Raw genomic sequence first — 18,908 nt, 5'->3', positions numbered from 1 at the left:
GAGACTTACAAAATATGCTATGCAGAGGAAAACAATAGAAGTCACACATAATTCCTTAATCTAGTGAAAGACAACTGATGTTTTGGTGATATTCTTCCATGTGTCTTGGTTTGGAGTCCCTTGAAGGAGACCCCAAAGCAGGGTTCAAGTGTAAAGAGTTCATTTGAGGGGAGTTCTCAGGAAAACACTAGTAAATCAGTGAGGAAGTGAGATAGGGCAGGGAAGGCAGTCAGTAAAAAGTACCCAATCCTTCCCTAGTTGGTTTGGCTCAGTGGATAGAGCATCGGCCTGTGGACAGAAGGGTCCCAGGTTCGATTCTGGTCAAGGGCACACGCCTGGGTTGCGGGCTTAGTCCAATGTGCAGGAGGCAGCCAATCAATGATTCCTTATCATCATTGATGTTTCTATCTCTCCCTTCCTCTCTGAAATAAATAAAAATATATTAAAAAAGAAAGTACCCAATCCTTTCCGCTGTGGACAATTGGGGTTCAGTCCCATTGGGGAGCTCTGAGAGTTAGCATAGGAAACACTTCAGAGTCATCCCACCTCAGGGACAAGGAATCTGGGTCATTTGTCCACCAGTTTGTCCTATGCATAGGCCAGGCATGTCCTGTGGGCAGTAAGAAGCTCATAGGCATAGAGTCACAGATGTTTTTAATAAGCAACCTGAGGCACATAGAGATGAATGGCAAAGGGATATGAGGGGGCCATGAACAGTATCTGCTACACCAAGGCTTCCAGTCTTGGCACTATTGACATTTTGGGTTGGATCATCCTTTGTGGTGGGGGTCATCCTATGCACTGTAGGATGTTTAACAACATCTTTGGCCTCTACCCAATAGATACCAGTAGCACTCCCCCCCACCCCCAGGGTGTGACAATCAAAGATGTCCCTAGATATTGCTAAATATCCCCCTTGGGGGGTTGTTTGAGAACCACTGTACTTTGCCATGTACACCCATAACCACACATAAACAAATGCATAACAACATAAATAATAAGTGCTTATATACATTATATAAACAAAATGCAACCTTTCTGGAGCAATGTTTTGAAATTTGCTTTTCCCCCCCCTTTAATATATTTTGAATATCCTTCCAGTCCTAAAATATTTTTGTGCTCGGACAAAAATTAACATTTGAATGTTTCAAGCCTATGCTGGTCCTTTGCTCTCCAGGAAGTGTTGGCCTGGTCAGCTCAGTTTCTTCCTCTCATTCATCCACTGAGAAGATGTTCTTCCTTTCCTAGTTTGTTTTTTTGGGCACCTGAATGCAGACTGAGGAAAGAAAGGAGGAAGGGAGACAGGTAAGGAAGGAGGGAGAGAAAGAAAGATGGATGGAGAGAAGGGGAGGAAGAGGAAGGAGAGAGAGAGAGAGAGAGAGAGAGAGAGAGAGAGAGAGAGAGAGAGAGAGAGAAAAGAAGAAGAAGAAGAAGAAGAAGAAGAAGAAGAAGAAGAAGAAGAAGAAGAAGAAAAAGAAGAAGAAAGAGGAGGAGGAAGAGGGGGAAGAAGAAAGAGGAAGAGGAGGAGGAGGATAGAACTAGTAACAGTAAAGAAATTGTGTCAGTCAGGACATATTTTGCTGCAGTAACAATCTCAAAATCTGAGGGATGCTTGGACTATGTGTCTTCTTTAAGGTATTTGAGAAGTACAAATAAAGACCTTGAGTGATTCTGTATTTCTTCTGGTTGCTGGACTATGTTTATTTTGCCATTGTACCTCCTGACCTGAACTATGTGGAACCCAGCTTCACTGGGGTTTCAGTCTTCTACATTATATTTCACTAGAGGCCCAGTGCACGAATTATTGCATTGGGTGGGGTCCAGCCAGCCTGGCCCCGATTGGGGTGGATTGGGGCTGGGCCTATCAGGAGGAGGAGATGGTGGGAGGTTGGCCAGCTGGCCTGCCCTGATCAGGGCCCAATCAGAGCTGGGCCGGCCAGGGGGAGGGGCCTCGGGTGATTGGCCGGTGGGCTCCGCCCCTGATTGGAGTGGGGGGGCAAATTGGGGTTGGGGTCGGCCATGGGGAGGGGCTGTGGGCAGTGGGCCAGCCAGCCCTGTCCCTGATTAGTGGGAGGCACCAATTGGGGGCGGGGCAAGCTGGGAGGAGGGGCCGTGGGCGGTTGGCCAGCCAGACCTGTCCCTGATTGGAGTGGGGGAGGCCCATTGGAGGAGGGGCCATGAGCCGATGGGGTGGGGGACTGATCAGGGGCAGGGCTGGCCAGGGGAAGGGGCTGCAGGAGGTTGGCCAGCTGGTCCCACCCCCTATTGGAGTAAGGGGGGGTGCTATCAGGCGCGGGGCCGGTCGGAGGGGGTCCATGAGAGGGTTGGCTGCCACCCTGCTCTTGATTGGGCAGGTTCACTGGCCACAGTGGACATCATAGCTACTGTTGTTTCAGTCATTACAGTGTTCCAGTCGCTGGCTTTTTATATATATAGATAGATGGTTGTGTAGTATCCTTTTCTATAGATGTAGTATAATTTAACTAAACCTAGGTAGATGTATCTCAGCATGGTTTGTAGTATACAGTAGGGTTTCATCATGTCTGGGGTTCAATTCTAGAGACAACACACAGTCCAAATTATCCCTGAGTGCCTCTTAGTTAGGTAACATCTTAGAGGCTTATCTCAACAAGCCCAAAGCAGCCAGTATTTCCTGAGTGTTGGATACACACCGTTTCTTTTGCTCAACTGCACATACAAGAATTGGCTTGTATTTAGTAGTCATACTGAATATAAAATATATATCTGCATTTTATAGCCAAGCCAAGATAAGCCCAGCCAAGATCATCTGAACGCTCACCAACCTGCAGACTGAGAATGAGAATAGTAAATATTCACGTTTAAGCCACTGAGATTTTTGAGGTTGTTTGTTAACACAGAAATAGATGACAATTACAAATGGGAAAGCTGAAAACAAACATGATAATTCCTTGATATAGTAATTATTTACTTTGTAAAGCCATTTATAAATGGACAAATCTCACAATCAATAGCATCTCAAAGTAGAGAAAATATAGGTAGTATTTACACACTGCTCACAAATTCTTATGAAAATTTAGAGAATGTGTATCTAAATGTTCACTAAACTACATACCTGCAAATTTTTCTTAACTTTAAAACAATAAAGAAAGGGGTAAAAGTTTACCTGCTGGCTGAGGAGGCAGTAGACCAGGAAAATGAAGACACCCTGAAGGCTATTGATGATGGTGAAGAGGTAGCCCATGACCCGTTCAGCTGGGCCCACCTGCAGGATGCCCAGACACCACGTGCAGCCAAGGATGAGGACCAGGGCTGCTGCTTTCAGTGTCAGCATCCTGAGGGGAGTAAAAATGAACACGTACACAAGCTGGCAATGGACATGGACACCCTTATGGAGTAGTTGTTAATGGGGAGGACTCTGGAGCTAGACTGCTTTGGTTTAAACCCAAGGCAGCACTGTGTGACACTGGGCAAATTACCCTACCTTTCTATAACTTGGGTTCCCCATCTTTATAATAGTCCTGTTTCACAGGGCTGCTGTAAAGATTAAATGAGACTTTAACATATGTATTTAGGATAATATATAGAACAAAATCAGCACCACATATACATAAAGCATTCTAAAACTAGAGGCTTTTATTTCTTTCTCTTTTATACATGGAGGGCCATATAATTTGTTATTCAAACAGGGAGACTTTCGAGATTAAAAAAGGTACTATTAATAATTACAATGGCATAAACTAGGACTGTCCCAGGCAAACTGAGATGTAAGGTCACTATATACCTACATATATACATATTTATCTCTAATTTAAGCCATAATGTTTTATGTGAGAAAAACTGGTTGAGGAACTATTTGTGTAGTGTATTAGCTATTGTATACGTGCCTCTCTGTTGTATAGAAATCCACAGAAAAAGGTCTGGGGAAAATATCACACATATTATATCATACCTATCATAAAATTTGTTAATTCCAGCTTTCTTGGGAAGTGGAAGTAGTAGGAAAAGAGGGAGTTAACCATTTTCACTTTATATATTTTGAAAAAAAATATCGTGTTATTGTTGTGATTAAAATAAAAACAACAAATTATGTGTTCCAAGTAAAATGAATGCTGCAAATTAAAAAAGCTCATAGCCCCCAATTTTTTGAAATAGTATTATACAAAAAATATTTTAATCTAAATTCTTTCCAAACCCATTACACAAAACTCTTTAGATATATATTTAAGTTTGTTATAATTAGCCAAAACCCAGTTTTGCTGGGGCATCCTTCAGAAGTGCAACTCTTAGAGTTTCTATAGAATCCAAGCCTTTAGTAACTGATGGATTCACAAACTTAAGTTGGTTGTTTTTGATAAAAAGAGCACTCCTGTGTGCATCTTGTGTTGTGTGGCAGAAACTGCTGTTTTTGTCTGTTCTCCTCCTCTTCCTTTTAACGTTAGATCCCTCCCCTCTTTGAGTTTTTTCAAGGACACATGGCTACCAAGTTAGAGACTATATATTCCCAGCCTCCCTTGAAGCTAGTAGTCACGGTGTGACTAAGGTCTAGCCAATAAAATATGAGCAAATGTGGGCCATGCAACTTCCAATGGATGGGAAAGTGACAAAGGAATGGTGGAGAAACAAAATAGGAAGGACCTGAGTCTCTGCATCACTTTTTGGAGCAGAGCATCCCCACCAGCCTGGACTGCTCACCTCTGGACTATGACATGAGAGTAACGTAAACTTCTATTTCACTCTTTTTGATGGGGGTCTTTTTGTCTCAGTAGCTTAGCTTGTACTCTATCTAATATGGATATTGGGAGATGACAGCAGCTTTGCTAGTCCCTGGAGCCTGGTTGTGGGGTGTATGTGTGTGTAGGTATGTAGGAGGGACAAGAAGAGGGTAAGGAGAGGAAGAGAGCATCAGAAGTACCATGTGCTCCATCTTACCTTGTATTCTGGATGGTTGACACTTCACTGTTGAGGGAGGAGAATTTATTTTTCAAAATCCAAAGGACCAAGATAAAAAATACTAAATTCACCTGCAGGAATGATGCAGACCAGGAATGCAAGTTAAAATAATGCACTGCGTCCTTAATAAATTGCACACAACTCCTCCTTTCCTTGCACATAGGACTGAATTGGTAGCAGGTGGAAAAGTGAAACCATACAAAAGAGAAAATGCATTCCCTGTGTACTGTCTTGCACCCAGCACTTCTGGTGCTGCCTCAGTCATTACCCCTGGAGCCAATACTCACACAGATAATGACACAGACAGGGCCAAGGAAACCCCAGATGAATCCTTGTTTCAGGTGGAGCCAGCAGCTGGGAATAAAGGGGAAAGGGATACAGAGAGATCAGAGAAAGCACATGAAATGAACATGAAGTGACACTTTTCCTAACAGAGAACTTTTCCAATGTCTTCTGACAATGTCAGCTGATGGCAATGAAGGTTTTGATTGTTACCTACTGTGTGTTAATGCTACATTACACATTTTATAAGCACAGTTCCGTTGAATGTTCATACCAAGGTCATGACGGTGGGAAATTGGGGATAATGCTAAAGAGGAATCTGAGACTTGAAAGCTCCAAATTATGGGAGGGATAAAGCTGGTATCTAACCACGAAACTCCCTCCTTTCAGGACCTTCCAAGCTCCTACTGCCATCTTTCCCTGCTTCACTGGAGAAAGGCCAGAGCTCTTACACTCAAGGGAAAAGATATCCGTTTGCTATGGACATCTCAATCACCATCATTAATGCTGCCCCCCAAACTGTCCATGGCCCAGGGTGTGAGTCAGGCTCACCGCTCAGGTGTTCCATAAAGGTGAGGCCTGGATGCTGCGGAAATGCCCACGATTACAGCTGGGACTCCATAGCCGACTGGGAATATGAGCCACTTCATGAACCTGCTCACACTGGAGTAGTTGACCACCGTCAGGTTGCGAGCGGTGAGGAAGAGGTGCAGGCCCTCCAGCAGCATCCAGGTGAAGGAGGCCAGGTAGAGATAGTGTAAGGCACCTGCGATGATGGCGCACAGCACCTGGGGGAGGAGTGAGAGTCACCAGGTGGGATACTTAGGGTGGTGTGTGAACTGAGGGCCTCTCCTTTATACTGGCGTTAGTTCAGAGCACCTGACATTAGACCAAGGCCATCAATAGTAAAGGTGCTTGGTAATCAATGTCAGTGCTGCCCACCTTGGCACCACCCCTCCAACCTCTCCCAGAAACCAAAGCGATTTTATTAAGGTGCCCAAGCAGCATCCCCTGGGGAGAACAGGGGTCCTTTGGGACAGTGTCAGTACCTTGTTCTCAGTTCTGTCGATGGCCGTGAGGAAGAGCAGGTGGGCCAGGAAGAGGCAGAGCGAGAGCTGCAGGTGGAGTGAGGTGCTGGTGTTCTGGATGGCTTTGCACAGCAGGAAGGTGAGGGCCGCCAGGAGGAGGCACAGCAGAGAGAGGCTCAGCCCCACATAGGTGATCACAGCCAGGGCGGGATCCTCCTCCTGGGACCCAGCAAAGAGGATTAATCAGCCACATTCTCCTGCTCTGGGATTGTGGCTCCTCCCCTTGGAACAGGGCAGTCTAAACACAGGCACATTATGAGTTTCCTAAAAAAACTAAAAATGAAACACCCATCTGACCCAGTAATACCACTTCTAGGAATATATCCCAAGAAGCTAGAAACACCAATCGGAAAGGATATATGTACCCCTATGTTCATAGCAGCACAATTTACCATAGGTAAGATTTGGAAACAGCCTAAGTGCCCATCAGCAGATGAGTGGATTAAAAAACTGTGGTACATCTACACAATGGAATACTATGCTGCTGTAAAAAAGAAAGAAGTCTTACCATTTGCAAAATCATGGATGGAACTGGAGAACATTATGCTAAGCGAAATAAGTCAGTCAGAGAAAGATAAATATCACATGATCTCACTCATTTGTGGAATATAATGAACAACATAAACTGATGAACAAAAACAGATCCAGAGACAGAAAAGCATCGATCAGACTGTCAAACCTCAGAGGGGAGGTAGAGGAAGGTGGGGGTAAGGTGGAGAGATCAACCAAAGGACTTGTATGCATACACATAAGCCTAACCAATGGACACAGACGCTAGGGGGGTAAGGGCATGAATGTGGGTGGGTGGGGAGGCAATGGAGGGATAAGGACACATATGTAATACCTTAATCAATAAAGAAAAAATTATAAAATAAAACAAAATAAACACAGGCATAAAGCTAATGACAGATTGTGTGAGAGGTGTCTCTAATACTGTCTCCCCCTTCCCCAGCTTTATTGAAGTATATCTAATATACAAAATAGTGCATATATAGAGTACATACCTTTTGATGAGTTTGAACATAGGCATATATCATGCTATCATCCCCACGGTTAAGGTAATAAATATATCCATCACCTTCAAAAGATTTCTTGTGCCCCCTTGCTTTTTTAAATTTGTGGTAAAAACACAAGAGATCTATCCTCTTACCAAGTGATTAAGTGCACAGCCCTCTACTGTTAACTATAGGCTCCATGATGTACAGCAGAATTCGCACTGAAGTTAGTGAATGGCTATGCCAGACACAGTCTACACCCAAAGAGACACAGAAAGTCCTGTGTAGCAGAGGCTACTAACCTCTTCATACTCACCTGTACCTGCCCTTTGTCTGCTTTCTGTGAACCCCAGTGACTGCCTGATGGCATGTCCCCTGCTATGAGCGGCATGCTTATGCACGCCAGAGCAAGTCACAAGTGCAAGGGTGTTAATGCCCCTGGGAGCTGCCCTCAAATAATAACAGTTGGGGAATTGGTAGATAAATACCCCAGCTTGTTCCACCTCTTGTGGGAAGGCTCTGAGGTGCATTTCCTATGATATCTCCCAGAAGTACCCAGTAGGACTGAGCCCCACTTGTCCATGGGGGTAACTTTTCTTGGATGCATCCTTTCCTGGCTGCCTTCTCTTCTCTGTCTCACGTCCCTACACACCTACTGATGTTTCCTGGGCTCACCTCCCAGAGAAACTACTTTCCCTCAAATGCTTTTCTCAGGACCTGCTAGTGGGAGGCCTCAAATGAAGATACCCTATCTAATTACGCTCTTGGGGACTCATCTCATTGAAGACAGGGGCCAGGGATCTGATGAGCCATACAGACTTAGCCAGACTTACTTCTGGGAAATGATACTCATCATCCCTTATAATTATACAGGGATTTTTGCTTTTATCAATGTCACTTTATAGAACGTTTCAATCCTTTGTTTTTTTAAAAGTCAATGGGGCCCTAACCGGTTTGGCTCAAAGGATAGAGCGTCAGCCTGAGGACTGAAGGGTCCCAGGTTCGATTCCGGTCAAGGGCATGTACCTTGGTTGCGGGCACATCCCCAGTAGGGGGTGTGCAGGAGGCAGCTGATTGATGTTTCTCTCTCATCGATGTTTCTGGCTCTCTATTCCTCTCCCTTCCTCTCTGTAAAAAATCAATAAAATATATTTTAAAAAAATAAAAGTCAATGGGGAAAAAAAGGGGGAAATCTATAATACTTTCAATAATAAAGATAGCCCTAACCGGTTTGGCTCAGTGGATAGAGCGTCGGCCTGCGGACTGAAAGGTCCCAGGTTCGATTCCGGTCAAGGGCATGTACCTTGGTTGCGGGCACATCCCCAGTAGGAGGTGTGCAGGAGGCAGCTGATCGATGTTTCTCTCTCATCGATGTTTCTAACTCTCTATCCCTCTCTCTTCCTCTCTGTAAAAAAAATCAATAAAATGTATTAAAAATAATAATAAAGATAAATTTTTAAAAAAGTAAAATGCACAAAAGCCAATATATCATATGATGAATAATTATTAAATAAATACTGATCATGAACTAGCTTGTTGACATTATCCCAGAAGCTCTTCCTAATTTCAAACAACCTTCTCCCCTAGAGGTAGCCATCATCCTTTTACAGTAAATTTTACCAACTAAGTATCCAACTCCTGAGAATATAATTTAGTTGTATCTGTTTTTCAACTTTATATAGATGGAACAATACTCTGCTCCACAGAGTCACTCAGAAACTCATGATAACAGAGGCTCCAACATCTGGAGTGTGTTGCACCCTCATCACCGTGGAGGATCCCATATGGAACTGTCTGTGCTTCATCCTAGAAAGGTAGCACTGCTTTTAATAGCTCCTGACAGGAAACAACCTCGATACTCATTAACTGTAGAATGAATAAGTACGTTGTAGTATAGTCATGCAATGAAAATGAATAAACTAAGGCTATGCTCAACCCATAGATAAACTTCATAAATGTAACAATGAATGAAAGAAGTATTTTCATGTTTATAAACATACTAGAGGCCCTGTCCATGACATTCATGTACTCGGGGGCAGGTGGGTGGTGTGTGGTCCCTCAGCCTGGCCTGTGCCCTTTTCTCGCAGTCCAGGAGCCCTCCCTCGGGTGATGTCCGGCTAATAGATGTCAAACATCCTTAGTGCTGCTGTGGAGGCAGGCCGCTGCACTCCCCAGCCATCAGCCTGGCTTGTGGCTGAGCAGTGCTCCCTCTGTGGGAGCGCATTGACCACCAGGGGGCAGCTCCTGCATTGAACGTCTGCCACCTGGTGGTCAGTGCGTGTCATAGGGACCAGTCGTTCCCTTTTATTATATAAGACTAGAGGCCCGGTGCATGAAATTTGTGCACAGGGGGTGTGTGTCCCACAGTGCAGTCTGCACCCTCTCCAATTTGGGACCCCTCAAGGGATGTCCGACTGCCCGTTTAGGCCCGATCCCAGTGGGATCGGGCCTAAACGGGCAGTCAGACATCCCTCTAACAATCCAGGACTGCTGGCTCCCAACTTCTCGCCTGCCTGCCTGCCTGATTGCCCCTAACCGCTTCTGCCTGCCAGCCTGATCACCCCATAACCACGCCCCTGCCAGGCTGATCGATGCCTAACTACTCCCCTGCTGACCCGATTGCCCCTAACTGCCCTCCCCTGCTGGCCTGGTCACCCCTAACTGTCCTGCCCTGCAGGCCTGGTCGCACCCCAACAGCAGTCCCCTGCAGGCCTGGTCGCACCCCAACAGCAGTCCCCTGCTGGCCTGGTTGCCCCCAACTGCCCTCCTCTGCAGGCCTGGTGCCCCCCTCCCCCAACGAACTGCCCTCCTCTGCAGGCCTGGTTGCCCCTAACTGCCCTCCTCTGCAGGCCTGGTTTCCCCCCACTGCCCTCTCCTGCAGGCCTGGGTCCCCCCCAACTGTTCTCCCCTGCAGGCCTGGTCACCCTGAACTGCCCTCCTCTGCAGGCCTGGTTGCCCCTAACTGCCCTCCCCTGCAGGCCTGGTCCCTCCTCCCCCAACTGCCCTCCTCTGCAGGCCTGGTTGCCCCTAACTGTTCTCCCCTGCAGGCCTGGTTCCCCCCAACTGCCCTCCCCTGCAGGCCTGGTTCTCCCCAACTGCCCTCCCCTGCTGGCCATCTTGTGGAAGCCATCTTGTGTCCTCATGGGAGCAACCATCTTTGACCACATGGGGGTGTCCATCTTGTGTGTTGGAGTGACGGTCAATTTGCATATTACCTCTTTATTATATAGGATAAGATGTTAGCTTCCCCAATGCCCTGTGTAATAGGGGAGGTCAGAGATTTCCACTAAGTGTTTATCTGGGGTATCACTCCAACCCTGAAAAGAAGAGAAGGATGCAGAACTTCCTGTATGCTGTCACCTATCCTATGTAATCAGTAAGTTCTCCAACCCCACCTCTAGGATATGTGTCCAGTCTGACCTTCTCCCACCACCTCTACCACTTGAACCCCAGCCACCATCATCTCTTTTTGAGTCTACTCTTGCCCACTGCTCATTCTTGACCTGAGAGTCAGAGGGATCTTTTAAAGACATAAATATGTAACATCCATGATGGAAAACCTCCATTGCCTTCCCATTGCAATTTGGAAGAAAACTAAATCTGGCATTCAAGATCTGGCACATTTCTCCTGCTTCCATCTCTCCAACCTTGCCCCTTTCCAACTCCTCTCATTCACTCTGCTCCAGCCACACTTCTCTCTGGAACACACCAAGTTTGTTCTATCTTCAGAGTCTTTTTTTTAAAATAAATCTTTATTCAGATTATTACAATTGTTTCTCCTTTTTCCCCCCATAGCTCCCCTCCACCCATTTCCCACCCCACCTTCTGCCCTTACCTCCCCCTCACAGTCCTCATCCATAGGTGTATGATTTTTGTCCAGTCTCTTCCTGAACCCCCCCTATACCCCTTTCCCCCTGAGAATTATCAGTCCACTCCCTTTCTATGCCCCTGATTCTATTATATTCACCAGATTATTCTGTTCCTCAGGTTTTTAATTCACTTGATTTTTAGGTTCACTTGTTGGTAGATATGTATTTGTTGTTCATAATTTTTATATTTACTTTTTTTTTCTTCTTCCTCTTCTTTAAGAATACCTTTCAGCATTTCATATAATACTGGTTTGGTGGTGATGAACTCCTTTAGCTTTTTCTTATCTGTGAAGCTCTTTATCTGCCCTTCAATTCTGAATGATAGTTTTGCTGGGTAGAGTAATCTTGGTTGTAGGTTCTTGTTATTCATCACTTTGAATATTTCTTGCCACTCCCTTCTGGCCTGCATAGTTTCTGTTGAGAAATCAGCTGACAATCATATGGGTGCTCCCTTGTAGGTAACTAACTGTTTTTTCTCTTGCTGCTTTTAATATTCTCTCTTTGTCTTTTGCTCTTGGCATTTTAATTATGATGTGTCTTGGTGTGGTCCTCTTTGGATTCCTTTTGTTTGGGGTTCTGTGCACTTCCTGAACTTGTAAGTCTATTTCTTTCACTAGGTGGGGGAAGTTTTCAGTCATTATTTCTTCAAATAGGTTTTCAGTATCTTGTTCTCTCTCTTCTTCTGGCACCCCCATAATTCTGATGTTGGTACGGTTGAAGTTGTCCCAGAGTCTTCTTACACTATCTTCAACTTTTTGGATTTTTCTTTTTCTTTTTGCTTTTTCAGTTGAGTGTTTTTTGCTTCTTTGTATTTCAATTCTTTGACTTGATTCTTGTGTTCCTCTAGTCTGTTGTTGGGTCTCTGTATAATATTTTTTATTTCAGTCAGTGTATGTTTAATTTCTAGTTGGTCCTTTTTCATATCTTCGAGGGTCTCGTTATATTTATCGGCCTTTTCTAGGATATTCTTGAAAAGCCTTATAACCGTGGTTTTGAATTCTATATCCAGTCATTTGTTTTCCTCCATTTCTTTCGTTTGTGATCTGTTTCTTTGATGCCGCATTTTCATTGCTTCCCTGAGTTGGTAGGGTAGATTTGTGTCCTAGGTTTCCTATATGGCCCAGTGGGTCAGCCTCCCCAGTTAACCTGAGGTGGACACTCTTGGTGCACCCCTTTGTAGACTGTGTGTACAGCCATGTTGTAGTTAAGTCTTGATTGTTGTTGGTATCACTGGGAGAAATTGACCTCCAGGCCAGTTGGCTGTAAAGGTCCGCTGTGTCTATGCTGGGAGAAGTTCGGTGCTGGAGACAGCCTTATAGGATTAGACTTGCCAAATTGCAATAGCCTCTGTGCTCAGCTTGGATGGGGTGGAGTCTCAGGGCGGAGCAGACAGTCTTGGCTTCCAGTCAGCCTTGCCCTTCCGCGCGTGAGCCTGCGCACGCCTCTAGACCTCTGCCTTCCCCGGCTCCTGAGTCTCTGCCCGAGAGTCCAGATTCCCCCTGTAAGAGCATGGGTCCCCAGGGGCTCACCTGGAACTGGAGTTCAGTGCAGTCAGAACTGGGGTTCAGTGCAGTCAGGAGCTTCTGACTCCCTTCTGCTAGGGAAAGCCTGTAGCAACCTCCGCAGCCTTTGTGCACACTGGTGCGCGCGCTTCAAGACCCCTGCCCGCCGGGGCTCCCCCGGGTCTCCCCCGGCTCTCCGAGTCTCCGGGTGCCTTTTTCTCTACCTGACAGTCCAGACTCCCCCTGTATGAGCCTGGGTCCATGGGGTTTCGCCCGGGACTGGGGTTCAGTGCAGTCAGAACTGGGGTTCAGTGCGGTCAGGGGCTTCCTTCCCCCTCCCGCCAGAGAAAGTCAGCCAGGCTCTCAGCCGCCCTTCCTCTCTGCGCGCACAAAGACCCTTTGCCGTACCTCCAATTCTCTGTGAGCTTTTCTTTTTCCTTCTAGTTGTAGAATTTTCACTCAGCCAGCTTTCCTGTGGTTCTGGATGGTGTCCGTTCTGTCTTTTAGTTGTAGTTTTGAAATTGTTGTGCGAGGCAGCAGTTTAGGTGCTTACCTATGCCGCCATCTTGGTTTCTCCTATCTTCAGAGTCTTGACCATACTTGTATCTCTTCTTTAGATACTCTTCCTGAGACCCTTTCCTACTGGCTTTTTTTAAAATTGAGGTAAAATCCAAATAATATAAAAATCACCATTTTACAGGGTTACAGTTCAGTAGCATTTAGCACATTCAGTGTTGTGCAACCACTACCTTTATGTAGTTCCAAAATATTTTCATCACCTCCCAAATAAAACCCCATGCCCATAAACAGTTACTCTCATTCATTTCTCCCCACAGCCCCGGGCAACTACAATTCTGTTTTCTGTCACTATGGATTTGCCTATTCTGGACATTTCATATACGTGGAATCCTACAATATGTGGTCCTTTGTGTCTGGCTTCTCTCACTCAGCATCATGTTTTCAAGGTTTAGCCACATCACAGTACTACTGACTCTTAATAATCAGATTTCAGCTCTCATATTTAATCCTCTGACCATTCTATATAAAGTGGCACGCCACTCCAGTCACTCCGGTTCCTCACTCGTTTTCATTTTCTTTATAGCACTCATTGCCACCTAATAGGGGCTCAACAAGGATTAGGTAGAGGAATTAAATGCTTACATCATACCTGGTTGGTAAAGGCCATGAGGACAGCGAAACTGGACAAGTGAGTGCATCTGCATGTGGTATGACTTTTGTTCACCTGTACCAGGAAGCAGCCGGCCCTGGACCAGTGGCCATCCTCCCCGGTGCTCTTCCAGAAGACACAGAAGACCTTCTTGCTCAGGGGCTTCATCTGAAAATAGAATGGGCTTGCTGTGTCCTTGCTCAGGAGGAGCAACTCTTAGAGTGTCCCTCTGTGCTGGGGTGGAGAATGAGAATATGGCTGAGAGTGACTCAGGTGATTTTTATTTTAAGCGAAGAGAATGGCCACCAGGACAACAGCCCCCATAGCTCCACCTCTATCGGGATTTCACAAAACATAAAACAAGGTCATCTCTCTCTGTGGCAGCCTGAATTTTACAAGATGTCATTGGTTTTATGACTTTGTCCCTTACCAGGGGAATCAGATAAAAAAAGAGTGTAAGGCTCACCCAAAGTTTTCTCCCAAATACTCTCCAGGTCAAATTTTCCTGGTCTCCCCCAACCACTCCAACTCCCCCAAAACAGTAACAAAAACATTTCTCTGGTCCCCTGACACCAGTTCCTTTCCTGACAACACAATGATTGCTTATGCAATAAGAGGAGTAGCATAGGAAAAGAACATCACCAGGAGATAGAGAATAAAGTTAGCCTGCAGTCTCTTCTCTTTGTCTCAAGGGCTTCTAGAGGAACAGTTCATGGGGCAAGGAGACGAGTCAGATACTCTTCTCTTTGGGGCTTTTATCTCCTTTGGTAACCCACTGGCCCATTCCCAGATTTCTTGCTCCACTCCCTCTGCCCCATGCCGTTCATCAAAAATTTCATGCCTAGATTTTATGCATCAGATAGAGAAAACATACATTTCCCGCCTTTCTCCTTCAACTCTTACTTTCTTTTCTTTTTTTAAATATACTTTATTGATTTTTTTACAGAGAGAGAGAGGGAAAGAGAGTTAGAAACATTGATGAGAGAGAAACATCAATCAGCTGCTTCCTGCACACCTCCTACTGGGGATGTGCCCGCAACCAAGGTACATGCCCTTGACCAGAATTGAACCTGGGACCTTTTAGTCCACAGGCCAATGCTCTATCCACTAAGCCAAACCGGTCAGGGCAACTTTTACTTTCTTAAATTTTTATTTTAAAATTAGATTAATTTTCCAGCTTTATGGAGAGACAATTGACATATAACATTGTATAAGTTTAAGGTGTAAAATGTAATGATTACCACAACAAGTTTAGTTAACACCCATCACCTCTCATAGTTACAATTTTTATTTTGTGGTGAGAACTTTATTTATTTATTTTTTAAAATGTATTTTTATTGATTTCAGAGAGGAAGGGAGAAGGATAGGGAGATAGAAACACCAATTATGAGAGAGAATCATTGATCATCTGCCTTCTGCTCACCTCCCACTGGGGATCGAGCCCACAACTGGGGCATGTGCCCTGAACTGGAATTGAACCTGGGTCTCTTCAGTCCCCAGGCTGATGCTCTATCCATTGAGCCAAACCGATCAGGGAGTGGTGAGAACTTTAAAACCCTACTCTCTTAGCAACTTTCAAATATACAATACTAGAGGCCCCATGCATGAAGATTCATGCAAGAATGGGCCTTCCTTCCTCTGGCTTCCAGCACCACCTTCACTCTGACTGGAGTGGCCTTTCCGCCTTCCCACGCTACCCAAAGGCCCAGAGCGGCTGGGGTGGTGCAGAACAACTGCGTCCCGCCCAGCCCCCCGGCTGCTCGGCACCTGCATATGCAAATTAACCCACCATCTTTGTTGGCTTAATTTGCATACTCACTCCTGATTGACGGGTGGGCGTCGTGAAGGTACAGTCAATGAGCATGTTACTCTTTTATTAGTGTAGATCAGGGGTCCTCAAACTTTTTAAACAGGGGGCCAGTTCACTGTCCCTCAGACCGTTGGAGGGCCGGACTATAGTTTAAAAAAAAAACTATGAACAAATTTCTATGCACACTGCGGGCCTGGGATGAGTCGGCACCCGGCGGGCCGGATAAATGTCCTTGGTGGGCCGCATGTGGCCCGCGGGCCGTAGTTTGAGGACGCCTGGTGTAGATAGTATTATTAACTAGAGTCACCTTGCTGTACATTAGATCTCCCAGAACTTATTCTTCTCATAATGAAGTTTGTAACCTTTGATCACATTCACCTATTTCTCTCACCCCCAACCCTTAGCAACCAACAATCTGTTCTTTGTCTCTATGAGTTTGGCTCTTTTAGATTACACATATGAGTGAAATAATTTGGAATTTGTCTTTCTCTGTGTGACTTATGTCACTTGGCATAATGGCCTCAAGGTCCATCCAGGTTAACACAAATCATAACGTTTTCTTTAATTCTTATTTTCTTAACAGAACTGAAAGGGAAAGGAGCAAACAAATCTTCCTAAGTCTATGTCTGGCTACTACCCTTCCTATCTTTAAGAGTTTGGATAGAGAATGGGAAAAGGCAATAGATCAATTAAAAGTGTTTTTTTGGCCCAGCTGGCATGACTCAGTGGTTGAGCATCAACCTATGAACTAGGAGGTCACCGTTCAATTCCTGGTCAGGGCACATGCTTGGGTTTTCTCTCATCATTGATGTTTTTATCTCTCTCTCCCTCTCCCTTCCTCTCTGAAATAAATAAAAATGTTTTTTTTAAAAAGTTTTTTCTGACTGAATTCTGTAGTCTTAACCATTAATACCAGCCTTCTATGCAAAAATGAATATTATATCTCAGTTCAAATTTCACAGATATAGGAGGTACCTGCAATAAAAGTAATTTTATGCACTTGTGTCATGCTGCCGAAGAAAAGCAGCACATATGTAATCTGAAATTTTCTACTAGCCTATTAAAAAAGGTGAAAAAAAAACCAAGTCAAATTAATTTTAGTGATATATTTCATTTAACTCACTATATTCAAAATAGTCATTTTTTATTTTATAGATTTAATCTATTACATAATAGACTTACATTTTAATTCAAATATAGGGTAAAATATTGTAAATACATATTAGTGTGCCTATCTAATGTGTTGCATCCCTACAGAGCCTCTGGTTAAGACATAATTCTGGGAGAGATCCAAGATGGCGGCATAGGTAAACACCTAAACTGCTGCCTCGCACAACAATTTCAAAACTACAACTAAAAGACAAAATGTCTATCACCCAGAACCATGGGAAAGCTGGCTGAGTGGAAGTTCTACAACTAGAAGGAAAGAGCAAACAGCATTGAGGGGTGCACAAACGCTGAAAAGCTGAGGTATGGAGACGCGCGAATCGGGCTGGCGACTGGTGACTGGGAGCGCTGCTGTTTTCAACCCGAAGGGAGATAAGCTCCCAATTACTCTGAACTCGTTTGTGGGGAGACGCGGGGGACCCAAACTCCTACAGGGAGAAGCTGGACTGTCTGCCGTGGGGTCGGAAAGTGAGGGAGGCTTGCTTGCAGGGCTGCGCACAGGAACAACTGTTTATTGTGCTGGGGCGCGGGACGCGGGGACACGGTCGGAGACGCAGAGCCGCAGAGCTGGCTTACTGGCAGCCATCGCTGTTTGCCACGCCCTAGCCTAGTCACGCCCTGAGACCCCGCCCTGCACAATCTAGAACCCACCCAAGCTCCAAGCAGCGGCTTTAGCATATGAATGGCCTGCCCTATTGCAGCTTAACCTAGCAAACTTGTAGCCCAGGTCAGACAGCTCCAAAACCTCCAAACCCCAAGCAAAGAGGAGAAAACTGTAGTTCTTACTGTAGCTCCTGCTGGGTGGCCTCAGACAGTAGCTGACCTGCACCCCATTGGAGATCCAGAAGCCAGTGTACCTAGTGGTCAGTGTGAGACACCAAATTTCAACTCCTCAGATCCATAAGTGATACATTCAAGAGGCAGACTCAGTGAGCACCAAAGCCCCACTGAAACAAGTCCTGCACCATAAGCGTGTCTCCAGCGCAGCAGTTCTTCCATTATAGACACAGCGGGTCCTCACAGCCAATAGGCCTGGAGGTCAATTCCTCCCAGTGTACCAACAGCAATCAAGGCTTAACTACACCAAGACTTTGCACTCAGCCCACAAAGGGGTGTACCAAAGGCGTCCACCTCAGGTGATTGGGGAGGCTGAGCTACTGGCCCCTATAGGTCACCTACCACACAAAGCCACTCCATCAACACAAGGAAGCAGCAAAATGCGGAGACAAAGAAACATGTCACGAATGAGAGAAATGGAGGAAAACAAACTAATGGACGACATAGAGTTCAGAACCACATTTATAAGGTTACTCAAGAATCTTCTAAAAACTGCCGAGAAACTTGATGAGACCTCCAAGGAGCTTAGTGAGACCTTCAAGGATCTTAATGAGAATGCCAAAAAAATGGAAAAGGACCAGTCAGAAATTAAGCATACACTGTCTGAAATAAAGAATATACAGAAACTCAACTGTAGATCAACGTACCCCAAGAATCAAACCAAAGATCTGAAATATGAGGAAACAAAAAACACCCAACCAGAAACACAAAAAGAAAAAATCCAAAAATATGAAGATAGTGTAAGGAGCCTCGGGGACAACTTTAAGCGCACCAACATCAGAATTTTTGGGGTGCCAGAAGAAGAGAAAGAGCAAAATATTGAAAACCTATTAGAAGAAATAATGACAGAAAACTTTCCCTACCTGGTGAAAGAAATAGACTTACAAGTTCAGGAAGCACACAGAACCCCATACAAGAGGAATCCAAAGAGGACCACACCAAGACACATCATAATTAAAATGCCAAGGGCAAAAGACAAAAAGAGAATCTTGAAAGCAGCCAGAGAAAAACGGTTAGTTACCTACAAGGGAGCACCCATACAACTGTCAGCTGATTTCTCAGCAGAAACTATGCAGGCCAGAAGGGAGTGGCAAGAAATATTCAAAGTGATGAACAGCAAGAACCTACAACCAAGATTACTCTACCCAGCAAAGCTATCATTCAGAGTTGAAGGTCATATAAAGAGCTTCACAGACAAGAAAAGCTAAAGGAGTTCATCACCACCAAACCAGGATTACATGAAATGCTGAAGGGTGTT

The 18,908-nt window shown here is 45.1% G+C and overlaps 1 protein-coding gene across 2 annotated transcripts in view; it reads right to left on the bottom strand.

Annotated features, from left to right (window-relative positions):
• ADGRE3 (adhesion G protein-coupled receptor E3) overlaps positions 1-18,908 on the bottom strand; it is an 86,516-nt gene that overhangs the window by 8,983 nt on the left and 58,625 nt on the right. For both annotated transcript variants that reach the window (XM_080673926.1, XM_080673927.1), the window contains exons 9-14: positions 13,837-14,004; positions 6,264-6,461; positions 5,767-6,002; positions 5,220-5,286; positions 4,912-5,003; positions 3,146-3,314 (exon numbers count right to left, since the gene is read on the bottom strand). In XM_080673926.1, the coding sequence (XP_080530052.1) occupies positions 3,146-3,314; positions 4,912-5,003; positions 5,220-5,286; positions 5,767-6,002; positions 6,264-6,461; positions 13,837-14,004 (930 nt within the window). The remainder of the gene's footprint in view (positions 1-3,145; positions 3,315-4,911; positions 5,004-5,219; positions 5,287-5,766; positions 6,003-6,263; positions 6,462-13,836; positions 14,005-18,908) is intronic.

The sequence above is a fragment of the Plecotus auritus genome, assembly GCF_963455305.1.
Source record: "Plecotus auritus genome assembly, chromosome: 6".
Lineage (NCBI taxonomy): Eukaryota > Metazoa > Chordata > Mammalia > Chiroptera > Vespertilionidae > Plecotus > Plecotus auritus.
Note: the sequence above shows the minus strand (reverse complement) of the source record. Positions and strands in the feature narration are given on the sequence as shown.